General features: G+C 35.4%; 2 protein-coding genes across 8 annotated transcripts in view; both read right to left on the bottom strand.

The window, feature by feature from the left end:
• Positions 1-10,250, bottom strand: part of LOC110097270 (auxin response factor 12-like) — an 89,628-nt gene extending 79,378 nt beyond the window's left edge. For 2 of the 7 annotated variants that reach the window (XR_003701582.1, XR_003701583.1), the window contains exons 1-10: positions 9,548-10,250; positions 9,314-9,429; positions 9,128-9,226; positions 8,988-9,044; positions 8,745-8,900; positions 8,570-8,654; positions 5,124-5,214; positions 4,886-5,050; positions 4,691-4,813; positions 3,596-3,671 (exon numbers count right to left, since the gene is read on the bottom strand). Coding sequence is in view for 5 of the 7 variants with exons in the window: in XM_028697142.1 (XP_028552975.1) it covers positions 3,596-3,671; positions 4,691-4,813; positions 4,886-5,050; positions 5,124-5,214; positions 8,570-8,654; positions 8,745-8,900; positions 8,988-9,044; positions 9,128-9,226; positions 9,314-9,429; positions 9,548-9,593 (1,014 nt within the window). In the remaining 2 variants the exon portion in view is untranslated. Of the gene's footprint in view, positions 1-3,595; positions 3,672-4,690; positions 4,814-4,885; positions 5,051-5,123; positions 5,215-8,569; positions 8,655-8,744; positions 8,901-8,987; positions 9,045-9,127; positions 9,240-9,313; positions 9,430-9,547 lie in introns of all 7 variants that reach the window. The other 5 variants (XM_028697142.1, XM_028697143.1, XM_020823544.2 and 2 more) reach the window with 5 other exon arrangements.
• Positions 10,251-12,640: 2,390 nt separating this feature from the next.
• On the bottom strand, positions 12,641-18,354 carry LOC110097275 (PE-PGRS family protein PE_PGRS26-like). Its single transcript, XM_020823550.1, has 2 exons — positions 18,228-18,354; positions 12,641-12,909 (listed from the first exon to the last, which is right to left on the bottom strand). Exons 1-2 carry the CDS (start codon positions 18,352-18,354, stop codon positions 12,641-12,643), a joined length of 396 nt encoding a protein of 131 aa, XP_020679209.1.
• Between the last annotated feature and the right edge of the window lie 1,508 nt (positions 18,355-19,862).

The following is a 19,862-nucleotide window of genomic DNA, read 5'->3' as shown; positions in this document are numbered from 1 at the left end:
GAATACAATGAGCTTGATCTTCATGGGGATTTGTAGTTCTAGCTGTGTGGATCCAACACTATGATGTCATTGATAAATTTGCAATGGAGACGACTCAATATTATGCCCCACCACATAGATCACTTCAACTATCATGATCTCTTCATCATCATCATCATCTTCTGCTTCTTCTTCTTGAAAATTGTTCTTCAAGCAACAGCTCCACTAGATCTTCAGCTCATTATTCATTGCGAAAAAGTCCTCATTCAAACAAGTTCGTAAGCCGACGCACTCATTATTTGTCATTTTTGTTGTTCGCCTGAGCTTCGAACGAATGGCGCATATTTGATAATTTTGGCTTTCCAAATGGATCGGTGCTAGCCATTTTGCAAGCCAACAACGTCTCGAGTGATTTCATGCAATTTCGTGGCACGTCAAAACTTCCTCGCACAATGGCACATTGGTCAACTACCTTTCTTGTCGGACGCATCAGAAAAAATAGATAAATTTTAGGGTTCAACAGTATCATCAGACTAAACTGAAGTGCCTAAAACTGACGATCATAGCTGGAGTCTAAGATTGCCTCCACAACTTAAATTAATCGCATAAAAATAGCAAAAGGCCAGCAAGTTAAATAAGAACTGCATCCTGAGTTTGGGTCTGCCTTCTGGCCAGATATTGCAAGGAAGCAAGGCCAGAACAATGCTTCTATAGCTTTTCCTTTTGTTTATTTTTTTCATTCAATTCTTCCAATGATGATGAACTACTAGTTCATTAAAGTATTATGTTCATAAAAAAATTAAAGAAGAGCTAACCTATTTTCATGATATTTCAATATAGTGGCAACATATTTTCATGATATTTCAATATAGTGGCATAAGAATAAAAGCATTAAGCAGGCACATATCAGCATATCATTACAAAGAATGATAATATGCAGCCACTAACCAGCTGACCATTAAAAACAAGGAAACTATGCAATGTATTACATATACTCGGTAAGACCGGCAATTTGAAACCGTGACCACAACAACCGTGAAAAGTACAGAAAGGCATTGACTATTTGCTTTCTCAACAGTGAAAACACTTCCTGTTCCCATTATGTATAAGGGAAAAAAGTGATTATTTTTTTTATGCTTCAGTTTACCATCTTGGTTCTATTTTGACTACTTATCCCATAGCAAACAAATGCATAAATAAACAAACCAAAATACTTTAATGTATTCACACAGCTGCCCAAACCAGAAAGAAGAGAAGTGACAACTTTCATGCGGACATAAGAAAACGCAAATACATAAAATGAAGGCATATAAAAGGAGAGTAGGCATGCATATCAGTAGAAACCTAAAATGCAACTGGGCAGTAGTTTGTATGTTTGTTAATCCATGACAATAAAAACCCCTAAGGTTCAGGAAGTTTAGTTACCACATAAATCTACAGTAGAGTTCGTCAACCATGGCATAGGCAAGTAACTTAAGGATGTCTAAAAACTACTTTCTAAGAAAAAAATAGGTTTAACATAAGAATATATATTCCGTAAGAAGATGGAAAGTTAGTTAGGACTATCTAATATATAGAAATATAAACAAAAGAATGAAACAACTTTTCAACCAACTGTCATCAACATGCATGACAAATACAACCATTCATTAATATCCAACATGACGAGCTGCTCAATTTTGAAATCGCATATAATTCTGGCAATTTTTTTCTACTGTGACTAGGTTTTAAAACATAACTTGACATGCTGGCAAAATCCTTCTATGCTAATAGAATTTCTATATCTCACCATCTTCAGCTTTAATTGCTCTTCCTCATAAGCAGTCAATATCTTTTGCTGATGTACTTAACAAAATGTCCCTGAGAACCTAGACTTGACTTTTTATTCTCTAAGGGATCAGAGAAAAGAATATTTAGGGCGCTAATAAAGGGTCAATTTTTAACTTCGAAAAGGCTGATGTTTATGTATCAGGAAACCCTTAAAGGTCTTCATTCTTTCAAGCTTGTTTAGACCTTTGTGTCTCTAACACTTTGAGCCTTGGGGTTCAGCTCTTTTAACTCCTAGGTCTTCAGCAGCCTACACTACCACCTTGAACCAAGGTTGTTCACCCAATGGGAGACCTCAAACATTAATGTTTGAAATATTCTTAATTGAGATCCCACATCTAAGCAATCCCACATCTAAGACATTGAATCAAGGAGGCATAGAAGTAGAATGAATGAAATAATTGAAGCCCTATTAAAAGACTTTAGGCATGAAACTTTTGAAAATAAAAAAATAGTGGAACTTGTGATTTCGTCCATCTTGTTTCCATCATTGGTCCCTAAGGAACAAGTTCAATTAGCCCTTGACTCGGAGCAAACGAAATAGACCAACCAGCCTATCATTTGGCAGGCCAAACCATGCTCAACAGTTTCTCTAAGGGTGATCTCCTACATAGGAGTGGTGAACTCGGGCACTTTTCGATGCCATTGGAAGGCAGAGAATGCGACAGTTGGCATCCACAGCCAAAAGGCCGTTCAGATGAGTGGCAAGTTGGCCAATAGTGGTGGCATAAAAAGCCAACAATGGCAAACAAATGTGATCCATAAAAGGGGAATTGCTTTTAATGTCATTCCAATGAAGATGGGTACCCTTGTCACGCTTCAAAATTAGGGGGAGCACCCTGCATTCCCAGAAGCATGACAAACCTAGACAGAAATGAGTTTTGAAATGAAGCATACTTGCCCAGAAAAATAAAATCCAAGCGGAGGTTTCTAAATTTTTATTGTTGATGACTAGGTCACTGAACGCATTTGATGCCAATAATCAAAATAAAAGACAATTAGGGGGAGCACCACTGCACTCCCAGAAGCATGACAAACCTAGAAAGAAATGAGTTTTGAAATGAAGCATACTTGCCCAGAAAAATGAAATCCAAGCGGAGCTTTCTAAATTTTTATTGTTGATGACTAGGTCGCATCTGATGCCAATAATCAAAATAAAAGACAAAATTAGGGGGAGCACCACTGCACTCCCAGAAACATGACAAACCTAGACAGAAATGAGTTATGAAATGAAGCATACTTGCCCAGAAAAATGAAATCCAAGCAGAGGTTTCTAAATTTTTATTGTTGATGACTAGGTCACTCAACGCATTTGATGCCAATAATCAAAATAAAAGAAGTGGCAAGTACACTAGAGATTGCCAATTTTGGCTAGGTTGACAGAGTTAGGCTGGGTATGAGTCATCTGATTCAGTCTGGATCACTGTTGTTGGGGAAATTTGAGATCCATGCTAGTTCATCTTGAAATTTACACCAACCTTGGGATCCATATAAATCCATATAGGGTTTTTATGAACCACCAAATAATAACAACTCCATCAAAAGAAGCCTTGTGCCAGACTTCATGATGCAAACATTCACACAACCAAGTAGCAACAATAATAACAGCACACACAAGAAGAAGAGGACAATAGAGAAATTTAGCTATTCAGCTTCACTAATATTAGAAATGACCTTTTCTTATTAGATTTAAATGAGAGTTTTGACTCTTAACAAGGCACATTGGAGAAAAATGATTCATATAACCGACCCCACGTAGTGGGATAAAAGCTTTTTGTTGTTGTTGTACCTTCACTGATCTCCAGTGGGAATTTGGCCATCGGACAGGATCCAAATCACTTATTCCTGTTATAGTCCCCATATACCTGGATGAAACACATTAATTCAATTACAAGAACTATTTCCAACATGTAAATGTATACAGGGAACTGCAACATTAATTTACTAGCCCCAAAACTAACATGAGCACATAAAACATCAAAATAATCATAAAACCATACAAGAAATTTAACATATTGAATTCATTAAGAAAAAAACAGGTAAAAAAGTACAAAAGGAATGCTATTTGGCCATGCCGTTAAGAAATACTGGACCTAAAGCAGTACAATCAATATCAAGCATTAGGTTTCCCAATAAGTTTGCAAGCAAATGCAGAGAAACAATAGAAGAAAAATATACGGAATACTGGTTCATCACACCAACCCACCTAGCCACGCACATATAAGCACGCATGCACCCATAAAACAATGTGCTAGCCCACCTGCACATGCACTCTCAGACAACAAAAGGCAAACATATATGATTTCACATGCACAACCAAATGCATATATGCGTGCAAATATATGCACTTAAACATGAATACACACACAAGCACACACTCCACAATGGACATCCTTGCTCGCATTCACAAATTTGCACACATAAAAGTGCAGTAATGCACACCAGTTCATGCCTGGCAATAGCACATAATAAACCAAAGCAATAAAGAAAAAACAACCTTAAGAGAGGGAAAAAAAATCATTTTAGGTACAATTCAAACTTCTGAGGGTAAAACCATATAAAATCAACAACAGAACATTATCAACATTCATCCCGCATGTTTTAAAAGTGTATTTTCCATAAAAGGCCATAATGAATGTAGAAAACTAAATCCAAAAGATTTAGAATATAGGATAAAGATCTGGAACTATCAAGGGAATACTTAAACGTGAAGCACATAAAATAGACTGGCATCAACAATGGTGCCAATTATAAAACAGTAGAAGTTCAAATAATACAATGTAATGCACACAAGTCATGGAAGTGATATCTTTGAGCAAAAAGTCATTAACCACGAGAATAATGTATTTATTTGGTGGCTTTTGATTAAACAAAATTAACTTACCTACGAACACTTGACTCTTCAGTCTCGAAAAGCATCCTAAATCGCATGCCAACTGAGACACGAGTGTGAAACACAGCCTTAACATATTTTGAGAGTGGTATCACAAACTCTGAAGGACAAGCCCTAAATAAATTTAACATTAGCACAAATGTAAGTAAAATATCATAACAAAGTAGTGGCTTTCATTCATCTTACCTTGGGTGGTAAAAAATGGTGAAACGGCTATTTGTTGCAGCAGCATGAGCTGCTGCAGCAAGCAGTCCAATATGCATACTATCACTTGATATAACTGATGAAGGTACAGCATTTTGTGGTCGATTAGCCCGTCGGATTCCCAACAAAAGCTGATTTTTCTCATTCCTATAAATCACATTCAGTGAGATCAAACCTCAACTTCGATATTTCACATGAAACGAAAGTTTTAAGCGCTAACCATATAAATAAAACAGAATCACCAGCAACAAGTCTCTTAGCACTGACAAAGATACTCCAGCCTGTAGTGAGAAGATGCCTCTTGGGTTGTCCTGCAAACGTTCGGAACTAAAATATGAAAATTCATATGCCAGCCATTAAGAAAATTATAATATGCATTTGCATTGTTCTCAATTTGCACTGAATTGCAGAAACGGATGATCTGGAGATCATGAAATCTCCCTCCCTTCCTCCCTGCTTCATGCCAAAGCAGTGCCAATGCAATGAAAATGATGTTAACGCCTTGATGCCTAAACAATATTTTGCTGGTCTGTGAAATTCCATGTCACACAATAGATATTATATGCAGATGATCAACTTTTATAATCCAGTATAAAATAGACAACTAAAAACCATGCGACAAGCAACGCAACTTATAGTAAAAAATTTAAATATTGTGTAAAAATTTAAATGGACAACTAAAAAGCCACTAACATGTAAAGATCCTCATGAAAAAGCAAGAAATTAAAAAAATTAACATGTTTTAATGAATCAATCATATCAAATTTTGAAATTTCTTACATAAAATGAGACATTTAGAAAAATAGCTAAATAAGATACAACTACAAAATAATAAAATACAAGCTTAATGTTATAATGAAAATGAATAACTTTAATAAACAAGAGATTCAAACCAAAGCTCAAAAGCAAAATAAAAAAGGATAGGAAGGTGAATAGGAGGGAAAAAGAGGTTACCTAACTTCAAAGTTTTATGAAAAGAATGGAAGACACATGCTTTCTCTGTTCCTACCATAATAGGAATATGAAGAAATCCATACAATGTAGTTTATAATAACCCAGCAGGATCCTAAAAAAATAGTGACCTAACTTTAATGAATCATAGTTCTTGGGTTAAAATCCTGCTTAGCAAAATCACATAAGCTTCAATGATGTAGCAAATGCTAACATTAGAGAGAGGCCCTATTTCACAAATTTAATTTCTATTATTATGCACATTGTACTATTTTGGTGATCGTCTGTCTATATGCATCCAATCTGATGCAAAATAAAATGCAGGTAAATGTATTGGTGATCCTAATCAAGAAGTAAAACAAAGTGAATATAGATATTTTTTATCACAATTGATGTTAATTCAAACAGAATTTTACTTCTCGAACAGATGCTTTCCAAATAATTTTGGGTGATCTCAAATAGTTGTATCAAGATGAAATAATTGCATCAACTAATACTTAAAAATAAAAAATTAGAAAAGCAAAAACCAACGTTTAAAGAGGCAAAATCAGGAAATGAAGCATTTTTCCTTAGCCAGATGTGGTGTAAGCCTCAAGTAAGCTGTGAGGTAAATCGAGGCATAAGCCCCATAATATAAAAATAAAAAGACTAAAAAAAAAAAAATAATAATTCATAATTATGCCATAAAACATTAACAAAATCATTTAGTTCATCATCATAAACCACAAAATCACACAATTAAAAAAAGGAAATCTTAATCTAAAGCAAAAGTGTGAAAAAGATTAAAAGTAAGCACACGTTTAAAATTTAAATAAGCCATAAGAATCAAGATCCACATCACAGTGACAAATCTTGCTCGCAGTTAGGGGTGCAAACGAGTCGAGTCGAGCTCGAGCCAAGGGTTTTTCGAGTCGAGCTCGTCGTCCCAACCAGGCTAGCCCAGCTAGCAGCATGCGAGCTCTGAGTCCCGAGCAACGTCATTGAGCTCGATCATCTTGAGTTCCACCGTCGAGCAACACGCGAACTCCGTCGTCATTTCTAGTTCCGTCGTCGACAAAACTCAGTTGCTTTGATTTTCCCGCCCGTTTTCGATTCGTCTTCCCGTCCACCCAAATTGAGTTTCGTTTTCCCACCCGATCACCTCCGCGAGCTGCTCGTCGAGCAAACGAGTCGAGCAGAGCTCTGTTCGAGCTCGAGCTCAACAAGCCCTCAAGCTCGAAATCGTGTTCAAGCTAGACTCGCGAGCTCGATAAGCTCGATTCGTCAAGCCTGTTACCGAGTTGAGTCCAAGCCGGCTCGCGAGTCGATTTGACTCGGTTACACCCTTACTCGCAATCGACCACTTGCATGCAATCGCAGCCCTCCCCCTTCACTTACCTTCACCTCCCCGTTGTGCTTCCTGACGCTCACAGAATCCTCACTCAGTTACTACTTGTCAAACTGCAACCCTCTTTCTCTCTTCGCCCAACTCTTTGTAATTATAACCTAAAAATTTTAAAGGGGTATAAATTATAGTAAGCATATTATATAACAAAAGGTTTATTTATTTTTTATTAAGTGTTAATTTGAGGCTTGGCCTCAAACAACTCAAGGAATAAAGCCTTGTGGCATACGTCTCAAACAAACAAAGTGCAAGACTTACTAAGACCATAATGGTGTAAGCCTCTTTCAAGACACCTCATGGCAGGCGCATCTCCAGGTGTGCACCTCAAATGCCTTTTTAAACCATAGTGAAAAATTGTTCTCACATCAACCTAATTAATGGAAATACAAAAAGCTTTGACAAATTTATTTGAACAGCTCCTTTTGACCTTGATTTTATTTAGCGAGCATACACAAGAGCCTTTTTCTTAAATATATAGACGAGTTTTAGTTTGCTAAATCAAATTAAAACATACAATACATGAATGTACCCTGACCTCTAAAACTCAGAACTTATATCTCCCATCAACACTATGTACTCCAACACTCCCACTAAGCTAGACACCATGCCACCTCTTTCTTCGTTCCTACTCCCGGTCTTTCACGTTCTCTAACTTTTTCAAACTCATACTCTTTGACATCTTCAACAATGTTCCATTCATCATATTTTTAATCCTTGGAGTGTGGATAAAAGGACTAACATGATCTCTTGACTTTTTATGAAGGACCAAAATGATCGTCAACTATATGAAAGGAATATTTTGGTCCCTCAACTCTTTAAAAAGGAACTAAAATAGTCCCACCATAAGTCTATTTTAGGTCCTTTTTTAGGACTTGAGGGACCAAAATGATCATTTAATATAATTGGAGGCCATTTTGGTCCTTCATAAAGAGTTAAGGGACCATTTTGCAACTATTCCCTTAGAGTGTGTGTCACTTTGAGTGGCAAAGACAAAAGATTTCAATTTAGTTAGGTGGACCCCAATTATGGTGTGGATTGAGTTATGTTCAAGATAGAAACCCAACAAAAAACTCATAGCTACTAAACAACTGATACAGCCCAACCTAAGAAGTTACAACCTAATTAAAAGAAGCTGTCACCCATTTTTTATTAGATGAGCTATAAAATGTTTTCACTTGTATAGACTGATGAAGTGGTTTAACTAAACAAGTTCAAGACTTAATTGCTTCATAGTGCAAAGCAAATATTGACAATCAATAAGCAATCACAATGTCAAGTAAAAACATTTTAGAGAAGAATTTTAATTTTTCATAAGCTAGTACTTTTATTACCTCTAAAGATATGCCTGAACTTCCAATCAACATCATGAATATCTCGAGCAATCAGCTCTTGAGCTGGTGGCTGTTGAGAGAAATCCTAAAAGAAGCAACCGACAACATTCATCATCTTCACGTCAATCGAACCAAACCTCCTAAGAAAAAGAACAGCATGCATGTAAAAGCGCACCAGAGGAGGAAAAACTTTTTCAGCTGCACGACGAGGAACAGAAAACCCTCCATGAGTGCTTGTATCGCTTGCAGTCAAAGTCTTACAAAAATAATTCATGGGCTGCTTGCTAGGTAGCCCCATCTCAGCTGGAAGGTATGTATCTTTCAGATCCTGCTGCACTAACTTACAAATCTTTCACAAACTGTAAAAACCATGGAAGTATTCGCTCAATATAAAAGTGCAATGGGATTTAAAATTTACCGGATTTAAAGGCTGCAATGTCATCTGTGTGTAGACTTCGTCAGTCTCGGCATCAGCCTGAAATTTTTCACTGCCAGTCAGAACACTAAATACTTCACAGCTTAACAAATTCCAATGAAACAACGAATATGCAAACTTACGTGCATAGTCACATCGTGAAGTTGGCAGATCAATTGAGGTGGCAAGTTCGGATAATTAGGAATATGGCCTTCAACCTCCTTATTAGTGGAAGCCACGACCTTAAGAACAAAGCTAAGATGCTTCAATGAAAGAGATAAGGAACCCTTCAAGCGTAAAAATTAACATTTCAAAGCTCTGACTTTTACCTGCTCGCTGTGGCCCTGTGGAAAGTAGACAACACGGGTTCCGACATTGGGCAGACACACTAGAGGACCAGCACAAGCATGCCAAAGCTCGGAGTTCAAGCATCTCTTGTCCCCCCCTTCCATAATGTCCACGAGACCATAAATATCAAAACAACTATAAACAATAGAGAGAGTGCGAAATAGAGAGAGACAGACAGACAGAGAGAGAGAGAGAGAGAGAGAGAGAGATAGAACCTTCCTCATCCTGCTGGACCAGAACTCCAACCGTCGAGAGCTTCATCGCAGCACTCTAAAAAGCTCCGTAAACACTCAACAAGTAAGAGAAACCTACAGGGCACATATCCAACTTCACCGCGTCGATCCCAAACCCCTAAATACCCTTGCGAGTATAAAAAACTCGCGGAGGAACCTTACCAAATCGACTTCAAAAAAAAATCTCACATTCCTCACTCTTAAGGCTCAAGAAGCCAAATCAACTCCATAATTGAGTAGAAAACAATTTGCGGCCACGGAATCCAAGATATAAACTTTCAAACTCTAGAATTCATAACCAAGTTCCCTGATCAGGAAACCAAGCAGCTCTACCTCTGCCTTCACAGTTCCCTTGTTTCTTGGGCAGCTCGACAAGGAAGCACAATTTCTAGCGAAGTTCGGGCCTTGGAGAGCTCCTCAAAGGGAAACGATATACAGAAGAAGTAACTCGAGGAATAGAAAAGCAGCGACCTCGAAGAGTTGTAAGAACACAAAGCTCAGGCGAATGCTAGCATGGAGAAGCGCGGCAATGAACTAGCTCCAGATCGCCGTGAATGGATATATTGGATGTAATTGGGGCAGACGGTAAAGCCACTGAGAAAAAGAAGAGGACAGCACTAGCCGGAAATATCGGGGATTTCCCGTCTGGGTAAATTATAAGTGAAAATATTAAAATTGTGTGCTAATTCCGTTCGACTGAGAGGCAGAGAAAAAAAGTTGGTAGGAAAATAAGAAAAGCAATATACTTAGCACTAGCAACACACGTGGTGATCCGTGACCAACCATTTTATTTCTTCATAGCTGATCAAAATTTATTATTGTTTAGTCATATTAGTTAGTTTGCTATACTGAAAAAACACTATATTTCGGGAGGGAGCTTGGCCGTTCTTTGTACACCATATGGGAAATCCTAACCTTTCTCTCCCACTCCTGCTCTACAAGAGGCTTGGACTCTTTATTATGGGGCAAATTATTAGGTTCGGTCATTGGACCTATCTCCGCATTCGGACGCCAATAGAAAGCGGACATCTGGCTGAATACAAGTGCAATTTTTTTAATATAATCTTTTTGCTTTATATCTTATCAGCCCGATCGACCCGACCCAGTAACTCGCCGATGATTTGAATTCAGGACTACAAGAATGAAAACTAAGCTTTTTTACTATTCACTCGACATTTTCACTTCTTTGTTACTCTCAGACTTCTACAATACCTTCTTCCCAGCGGTAGACGACGACGTAGGAGTACTTCAGCATTTACAAAAGTTAATGTTGCGCCCTTGTTGGGCTTGAGGTGCGCTTTTGGTGCGTTTATATTATATTTTAAATTTTAGAGTTGTGTTAATTTTATGTATAGCAGTGTTTGTTCAATGTGATCTTAAAATGTTAATTTTTTGGATCTTAAATGAAAGAAACAAATGAGGCAAAACATTTAGGTGCGCTTTAGTTGCGCTTTATCTAATATTCTATTTTTTTCAGATGTCGTATCAAAGGTCAGTTACTTCTTGATGCTATGTTACAACTTTCAGAAAAATTTGTGATGCTTTAGTCTAGATAATTGATGAAGAACTTGAGCAGACTTTAAAGAATTTGAACATTTATCATTTTTTGAAGTTTCCATCATTCCAATAGTGCATACTACTTCTTTTTAAGATTCTAAAATTTTGGAATTATTTTGATGAAGGCTTATTGTGAATGGTCATTTACTTAAATTCACTTCTAATGAGGTTGCTTTGTTGACAGATAAGATTTTGAATAAGGAATTATTGATATTTTTTTTATTTTAAATGTAACATGTACAAAAGTTTTCTCACGGGTATGCCTAATATAGGTGATAATATCGAATGGAGGATTAATCTCCTAACTGGACCTCTATCAACAGAAATAAAAACTGAAATGATAAAATTAGATAAATTGACTGATAATGATACTAAGTTAAAGACATTTATAATGTTTTTGTTATCTAATCTTTTTTTTCCACTAAATAATCATAAAATCCGTAGAAAGCTCACATCTGTAGCAAATAATGTAACTGAGTTCACTTCTATCAATTGGGCTTCATGTATAAGAAATTTTATGGTCGAGAAATTCGATACAATTTCTAACAAGTTTAAAATGCAAAGAACATTGGGTTACATCAATGATTTTTCCCTCTCCTATTGGTTAGTTTCTTATCATACTGATTGTTTTCCTCTCATAAAGCTTTTTAATGTTAATTTATAATATTTTATGTTTGGTATTTTACAAATTTGATTTTTGGAATACTTTTCCTTGAATAAATTATCTGATACAAAATTAAGACCATATTTTTTGAGATGGGAGGGAAACACTGAAATGTTTTATACACAAAAAGTGCTACCAAATTATTTAAATTTTTTTAGGAAAAATGAAGTATTTTTTAAGTCTAAATATTTTATATTTAGAGTTGCACTTAAAGCACAACTATAGCCTATTTAAAGCACAACTATAGCGTATCTATAGCGCATTTTAAGCGCAACTATAGCGCACATAAAGCAAAAATATAGCACAACTATAGCGCACTTAAAAAGAAACTATAGCGCACAATTAGATATTTTCCTTTAATATATTTAAATTTTTTGTAGATGTATCTTGTTGTACAAAATGTTACAAGTGAAGAAGTAGAAAAGTTTAGGGCTGACATTAATGCTATACAAATCCTGGAAAATCGGCCTGGGCATCAACCCCACAAAATTCATTCACCACAATGAAAAAAAAATCACACCACCCCACCTCCCTCTCCTCATTCTCCTCATCAAAAACCACCTTAAAGTTCTCCTCAACCACCTACTCAACCTTCTACACAACCTTTTACTGAACAACCTCTTGTAAAAACTGAAGATTGGTCGACTATTCAGAATAAACATCTAGAAGGATTTCAAAACATGTGCAATAAAATTGAACATAATTTGGGTAGTATAGTTGATCGACTTGAAGACATTATGTAAAAATTTTAAGAAACTGTAGATTCTCTGCAATACAAATTCATTAACTTTCAAATGAAATGTGATTATAAACTTGAAAAAGCTTTTATTTCTACATCTTACTCCAGTATCCAATTAGTTAAAAAAACCCAGAACTATAGTTTTTCCTCCAATACCACCCACAACATCTTTTCCTCCAATTCCACCCACAACAGCTTTTCCTCCAATACCACCCACAACAGATGTTCCTCCAATACCACCCAAAATAGATGTTCTTCCACCACCAGCAGCAACAAAAAATGTTCCTCCACCACCAGCCACAATAGATATTCTTCCACTACCACCAGCAACAACAGATGTTCCTCCACCACTAGCCACAACATATGTTCTTCCACCACCAAAAGCTAATACATATATTATTCAACCACCAATAGAGAGTTCTTATAAGCACCTCTTCCAATACCAATCACAAAAACAAAAAAGAAGAAGAGAAGATAATAAAGAAACTGAAATACCGAATGTATTAATGAAGACCCAAGAAGTTATTTGTTTTGATAATGTAAAAATTCAACCTCGACCTGCACTGCAATATATAGAGTATCCAGAGAAGAATTTCCTAACTGCCCAGCAACAAAGTTTTATGGATGAATGTTTCTAAAAGTTTGGTAAAAAATAAGTTAAGCCATTTACATACCCTTTAAGTGCGTTTTACGTGCGCTTTACATGCGCTATTATTGCGCTTTAAGTGTGCTTTACGTGTGCTTTAAGTGCGTTTTATGTGTGCTTTTAATGTTTTTTTTTTGCGCTATATTTTTTTTGTAGGGATGACGTAATATTTGCATCTATTAACATAAAAATAAAAAGAGCATATATTGATGATCTACTCACAGATCAATGGTTAGGCAACAACCATGTAGATGCTTTTGCTTGTTTGTTATTAGAGAAGAGTAGGGTAATGATAGACAAATTTCAATGCTACTTGTATATTTCTCTATTATACAGAGTAAGTATAATTTTATTTATAACCTATTTTTCACATTACCTTTTTTATATTGCTGACTTATCGCACGTATACAAGGGGTTCAATCAAGATTTTGAAATATTTCTCCAACACATTTATCCAATTTCTGTTAAAGAATGCATTCTTATTATTTAACCCATAAATTTCAGTAAGCATTGGGTAATTATTATAGGCAAGTTGAAAGAAAAAGTCTAGAAATTTTATGATTCCTTATCAAATCCAGAACACAAAGATATATGTCATACAGTTGTAAGTTAAATCTAGATTTTAAGCGTCTTATTTTCTTTTCTCAATATAAACACAAAATAAAATAATAGTTTTATTTATTCAGATAAAATACTTGCATGAAAAACTCAAATGATGCTTTATAAGCGATATAACCAAATGGAATTTACAACTTATTCGTGGAATTCCAACTCAGTCAAACGATTTTGATTGTGGAATATTCATGTGTAAATACATGGAGAAAGTCGTTCAACGAAAGAAAGTTGACTGGACTGCTTATAAAGATTGGCAAAAGTATATGCCAAAATTTAGGGTAGAGTTATCATATTTTCTTTTTCTTACAATAAAAAAATAAAATTATTGTAACAAAATTTTTAAATTTTATCCATGAGTTCTAAATCTATATATTTGATTATGTTAATATATAGTTTTTGTTTGTTTTGTAACTTTTTATACATTTAAAAATTAAAAGAGTTATAAATTTAAAAGTTTTTGTTTGTACGAATCAAAAGTGCATCTAAAGCGCAACTAAAGCACACCCAAAGCGCATCAAAAGCGCACCCAAAGCATACCCAAAGCGCACCCAAAGCTCACCCAAAGCGCACCCAAAGCGCATCCAAAGTGCATCCAAAGTGCATGCAAAGCGCATCCAAAGCGCAACTCAATCACATTTATAGTGCATCTGAAGTACATTTATAACACATCCGAAGCTCAACTAAAGCTCACCTACAAAGTATTTTAAATTACAAGTAATCAATAAATGATTCTTATAATAAATATTACCAATAAAAAATCTTTATTTAGATTCAATACATGTTACAATAAATAATCATAATTTTTTAATAAATATTATTACAATGCAAATTCATTAAATTCCAACTCTGAAGCAATGAAATCCATCATCAATTTGGTGTATTCAGTACCATGTTGGCTTATTGATTGGCTGGTTATATATTCCTCACTGAAACATTCATACATGCTTGAAAAGTTCATATGTGTTGAAGAAGGATCATCCATTATTTTTTCTCCCACCAAAGATTTCTTATCTGTTTGAAACTATAGCTTTAGTATTAGATAAGGAATTATATAATTAACATGTTATTTAAAACTTAATCTTAGTCCGCTTCTTCTTTTTTCAATGGATTTTTAGTCTTATATTTGATATGCCTTTAGGTATATGTTTTAGAGGATCTTTCAAATTTGCACTTCCACCTCTAGATCTTGCAACATCGTTCTGATTTTTTTTTCTTGCCACCAGGAATTAAGTATAAGTTTTGATCCATGTCTTTTATTGAGAAAAAAATATACTCCTCAGCCTCCTCATTCCCTTGAACTTCTATGCTCATTTGATATGCAAATCTCCTTACTTGATTTCTAAATATGAATCCCCTACCATTTTCAAAGTTATTACTTCTTTAAGAATTAATCAATTTACCTGAATAAAAATCTTGTCGAGCCCTTGCTGACCAACACAGTAGTATGTACTTCTCATGAAATTTAGTCATATCCAACTATTTAAAAACCTTCAAATAGTGAGAATGCAATAATCCCATGGTATCATACTTCCTATAGCTGTATTGAATTTTACCTTATGTTGCATCAAAGTCAACCACCTAAGGATGATGTTGGTTCTTTTTCTCTATGTGGTTGACTAAAAACTTTGAAAAATCAGTCGAGACAAAGTCTATACTCATTTCTCCCATAGGTTGTATAAATTCTTCCTCAAAAAATGAATATAATTTTCTTGAGTAAAATCGAATAGCTTGTTTTAATATTGAGCTATTCTTTATCACAGGAACAATTTCAGACTGACTGTATTTGTACTCCTCATCCTGCTCATTTTGCCGACAATTCATCAATACCTTTTCCAACCCAAGAGAGCAATCAGTTAATGAACTTATTGGCTTCAAAATTCCATGACACACATTATTAGTACACTCACTATGCTGCGTTGATAAAATGCCCATGCTAAAACAATCCTTGTTGAATGATGTTGACCACTTTCTCCTTATCTTATAAAGATCCTGCAACCATTCATGGCTATGAAGATTCCCTTGATCATTTCATCTCATGCCTCCTCAAGCACTTCCTCAGAATCACATCACCTCATACACTTATAGAAGAGTCCTTTAACTTTATTATTGCTATTAAAGATAGAAACTTTTGATGGAACATTTTTAAAGATGTGACATTGGCATAATCTATGATGAATTTGAGGTAATGCATCTTCTATGGCCCTGGCCATAGTTTGGTCATGATCAATGAATATTGTTGTTAGATATTTATTATTCATTATTCATATAAATGTTTTAAACAACCATGTAAAACTTTCAACTATTTTTTCTAACAAAAAAGCAACCCTTGATAAAATATTCTGCCAATGATTATTAACACCAACAAATGGTGCACATATAAAATTATACTTGTTGAGCCTGTAGCTAGTATCAAAAATCAAGACATTCATAATCTATCTTGCCTTTGCCATCAACCCAAAAAAATTTAATAATCATATTGAACATCCCATGCAAACATGTGGTCCTCAACTTGTTGATCTTTAAATAATTGAATCACTCAAAGAATTAGTGTCACTAATTTCAATCCTTGCTCTTTTCTCCTTTTGAATAAAATTATAGGCATCCCTCTTAGAGAATCCAATATTCTCACATCCTCCAACTTCCTTTGCAAGGTAGACATATGCATCAACTGTTCTAATCCATGCATCTATCATTGATTTTAGGATGGAAGCTTTTTCCTCAACAACATTCCTACATTATCTCAGAAGGTGTCGGTCGGCTGGGCTAGCCAATTCATGGTTTTGGGATTCAATAAATCTTTTGACATGCTAGTAACCATCGTCTTCATAAACTATAAACCTCACCATGGATGGATAATCGGTTCTAACATCTAGTTTAGTAAATCTCTTTCTTGAATTAAGATCAATACTTTTCTTGAAACTAGCTTTTGAACAGACAAAGTCCTTGGATTTTATTTTCCGAGAATTTGTCCAAAAACTGTGATGATCCTTCTGGACGCTAAAGTCATTATCATGGGCATAAGTATAAAAACATTCATATGATTCTCTCTAATCTTTATAAATAGTCTAAAATAATAAAAAAAAAATTAAAAAGCACAACTAAAGTACAGGTAAAGCACTGGTAAAGCGCTGGTAAAGCACAGGTAAAGCGCTGGTAAAGCATAGGAAAAATGCATATAAAGTGTAGGTAAAGCGCATGTAAAGCATAGGTAAAGCGTAGGTAAAGCGTAGGTAAAGCGCAGGTAAATCATAGGTAAAGCTCAAGATTTGTTCATCATGTTTTCTTTATCAATTCTTAAAACAATGATGTCCTTCTTCCTAAAAATAATAATGAAAGCTAAATAACAACATATAAGAGTTTTTTTTTTACTTTTCCACCCAAAAAATTTTGTTCTTCTTCCTAAAAACATTAATGGGAGCTAAACAACAACATATAAGATCCTAAGCCTCTAATGCGCTGAAACCTATACCCTTTTTCTACACAGCACTGCTTTGTTTACAACTTTCTAACTCATTTTTCCATAATACAACTTACGATGAGATTGAAACTTTCCGATATGTTAAAACCTGAGGAATTTCCAGCTAAGTTAGCTTCCGATTCATGTACCCCTTCCGATTCATGCATCCCTTCTGATTCATGCACCCCCCCCCCCCCCCCCCCCCCCCCCTTCCACCTCTCTCTTCCGTGAGCATTCCATCTCTTTTCTATAATTTTCTAGCTCGATTTTTCTTCCAAAGCAATAAACATTTAGATCTTTAGCGGCTTTCTAAAATAGTGACAATGTTTAAAATAAAAATAAAATGGACTGGGTCGGGTCGATTGGGCTGAAATATATTAAAAAAATTGCGCTTGTGTTAAGCAGATGTCTGCTTTCTATTGACGTCCGAACGTGGAGATAGGTCCGGTGAATGGACCTAATAATTTGCCTTATTATGGAGTCTAATGATGCCATTTCTATTTTGAATTTTTCTCCTAGTCTCTCGACCTCATTCCCCCAAATATCCCAACCCTAGATTTGATGTTGGTCACTCCGTGCTTCTCTGAAAGTCCCTCCTTTCCTCACAGAATACTTCTACGATGGATTTTAACCTAAGCTTCATTCCCCCTTTGGACCATATTGTTCCTTCGGATCTTGATGTTCTTTTTTTGCCCAAATAAATATCCATGGGTGCGAAGGAATGGAATATCTTTTTGGTGAGTTACTCCATTGGTAAGCGGCCTTACTATGAGGCCCTTCTTTCTGTCATGAAAAGAGTTTGGTTGCTCAAAGGTAATCTAACCCTTATTCCACTTTCGGCAGGATTTTTTCTTCTGCTGAGGATTACAAAATGGTTTGGTCTAAAGGAATGTGATTTCTTCTTGGAAAATAATTTATTTTATAGAGATGGTTCCCTCTCTTTACTAAAAAATGTGAATAATTTAACTATATCACACGACCTACCGCTTGCATGTTGGAAACCTAAAGGGATTTCTATGATTGCTAGCATTATAGGTATTCCGTTGGTGTTGATCACCTCATAGTTGAGAAGTAGCATCTTAATTTTGCTAGAATTTGTGTTCAGGTCCATAGAAAGTCCAAGTTGTTTGATGAAATTGTTATTTATGTGGTTGGTAAAATCCCTCTACCTAAAGGTTCAGTATGACTAGAAGCTATCCCCATGTGATTTATGTGGTTCATTTTCTCATGTAACTAATTTTTTCCCCAAGAATCCTACTCCTATTCTTGAAATTATCCTTTATTGTGGTAAAAGCATTAGTAGACAACCTAGGAGATTTAAAGATAAATCTAAAGCCTATGAAGATATTATTATTAATCTCCCATCTGTTTTAGATAAATATGATGAGCTGATGGGCACCCCTTTTGTTTTGTTAAATGTTTGTCAGGTTAATCAAATTTTTGGCCTTATGCAGGATCATATCACAGACCCCCCGCCCTCCATCTCAGAGCTAGTTAATATGAATGTTAATTCTCTTGTAAATTCATTACGCAATAAAGACTCGGCCTCCTCTTCCTCTAATGTCCTTGGTGTTATTCCTAATCTAAATGCCCCCTTGGGAGATCCTCTCTCTTGCTCTATTAACCCTATTTCTATTAATGTTGGGGAAGCTGCTTAGATACACACTTCAAATAAATTTGACTTGAGGGATTGACGGCCAAAGAAAGAGAGAGAAGCTCCACAATTCAAGGAAGGATTTGGAAAGAGAGTTTGAAGATATCGGGTGCATAGATTGGAGATGGTAGAAGGTGACCGGTCATCTATGGATGACCGGAACAACAAATCCATTTTATCTACCGCTAGTCTAATTATGTTGGATTCAAAAGGTAGATTCTCCTTCAAACGCATCTCACCTCACAATCTTCGTGTTTTAGAATCTCCTCTAGTTATCAAAGAGGGAGGTTTGGGGGCTAAACATAAGCCAATGCCGGATTCAAGTTAAAGGAAAGAGGTAATTTTGACTTCCTTCAAGTTACCTAAATCTCCTCCACCAGTTTCTTTGTTTGGAGAAAATGACAAAGAAGCTTTTTATTCAAGGAGTAGTTTTGTTGATATTTTGAAGAATGGCAAAAAGATTGACAAGGCTAATGTCAATATCAATAATCCTATTATTTCTTCAAATATATATAATTCTAATGTGTGGATTAAAAAAACCACACATTAAAATTAATTGGAATAAAAATCTTGATGAGGTTGAAGATTTAAACATTGTTAAATTGGATATGGATATGGAAAAATCCAATATTCAAGTTTTAAGTAAATCTTTGGTTGTTAAAATTCTTGGGAAAGATTTACCCTTCTCTAAATGTGCCATCGAGTTAAGAAAACAATGGAAGAAATATGGAGGATTCCATTTAACCATTCTTGGATTAGATTGGTTACTTTGTTCTTTTCATACTCATGAAGCCATGGAAGAAGTCCTTAATGGAGGTCCATGGTTTGTTGGGGGTTTTGCTATTGGGTTAGACAAATGGTCTCCTAACTTTAATCCTAATTCATTGGAAGGTGTATCATCTCCAATCTAGGTTCGTCTTCCTCATTTACCCCTTCACTGCTGGGATGAATCCAATATCACTAGA

This window comes from Dendrobium catenatum, unplaced genomic scaffold (genome assembly GCF_001605985.2).
Source record: "Dendrobium catenatum unplaced genomic scaffold, ASM160598v2 fragScaff_scaffold_880, whole genome shotgun sequence".
Classification (NCBI taxonomy): Eukaryota; Viridiplantae; Streptophyta; class Magnoliopsida; order Asparagales; family Orchidaceae; genus Dendrobium; species Dendrobium catenatum.
The sequence above is the reverse complement of the archived record's forward strand: the minus strand, read 5'-3'. Positions and strand labels throughout refer to the sequence as shown.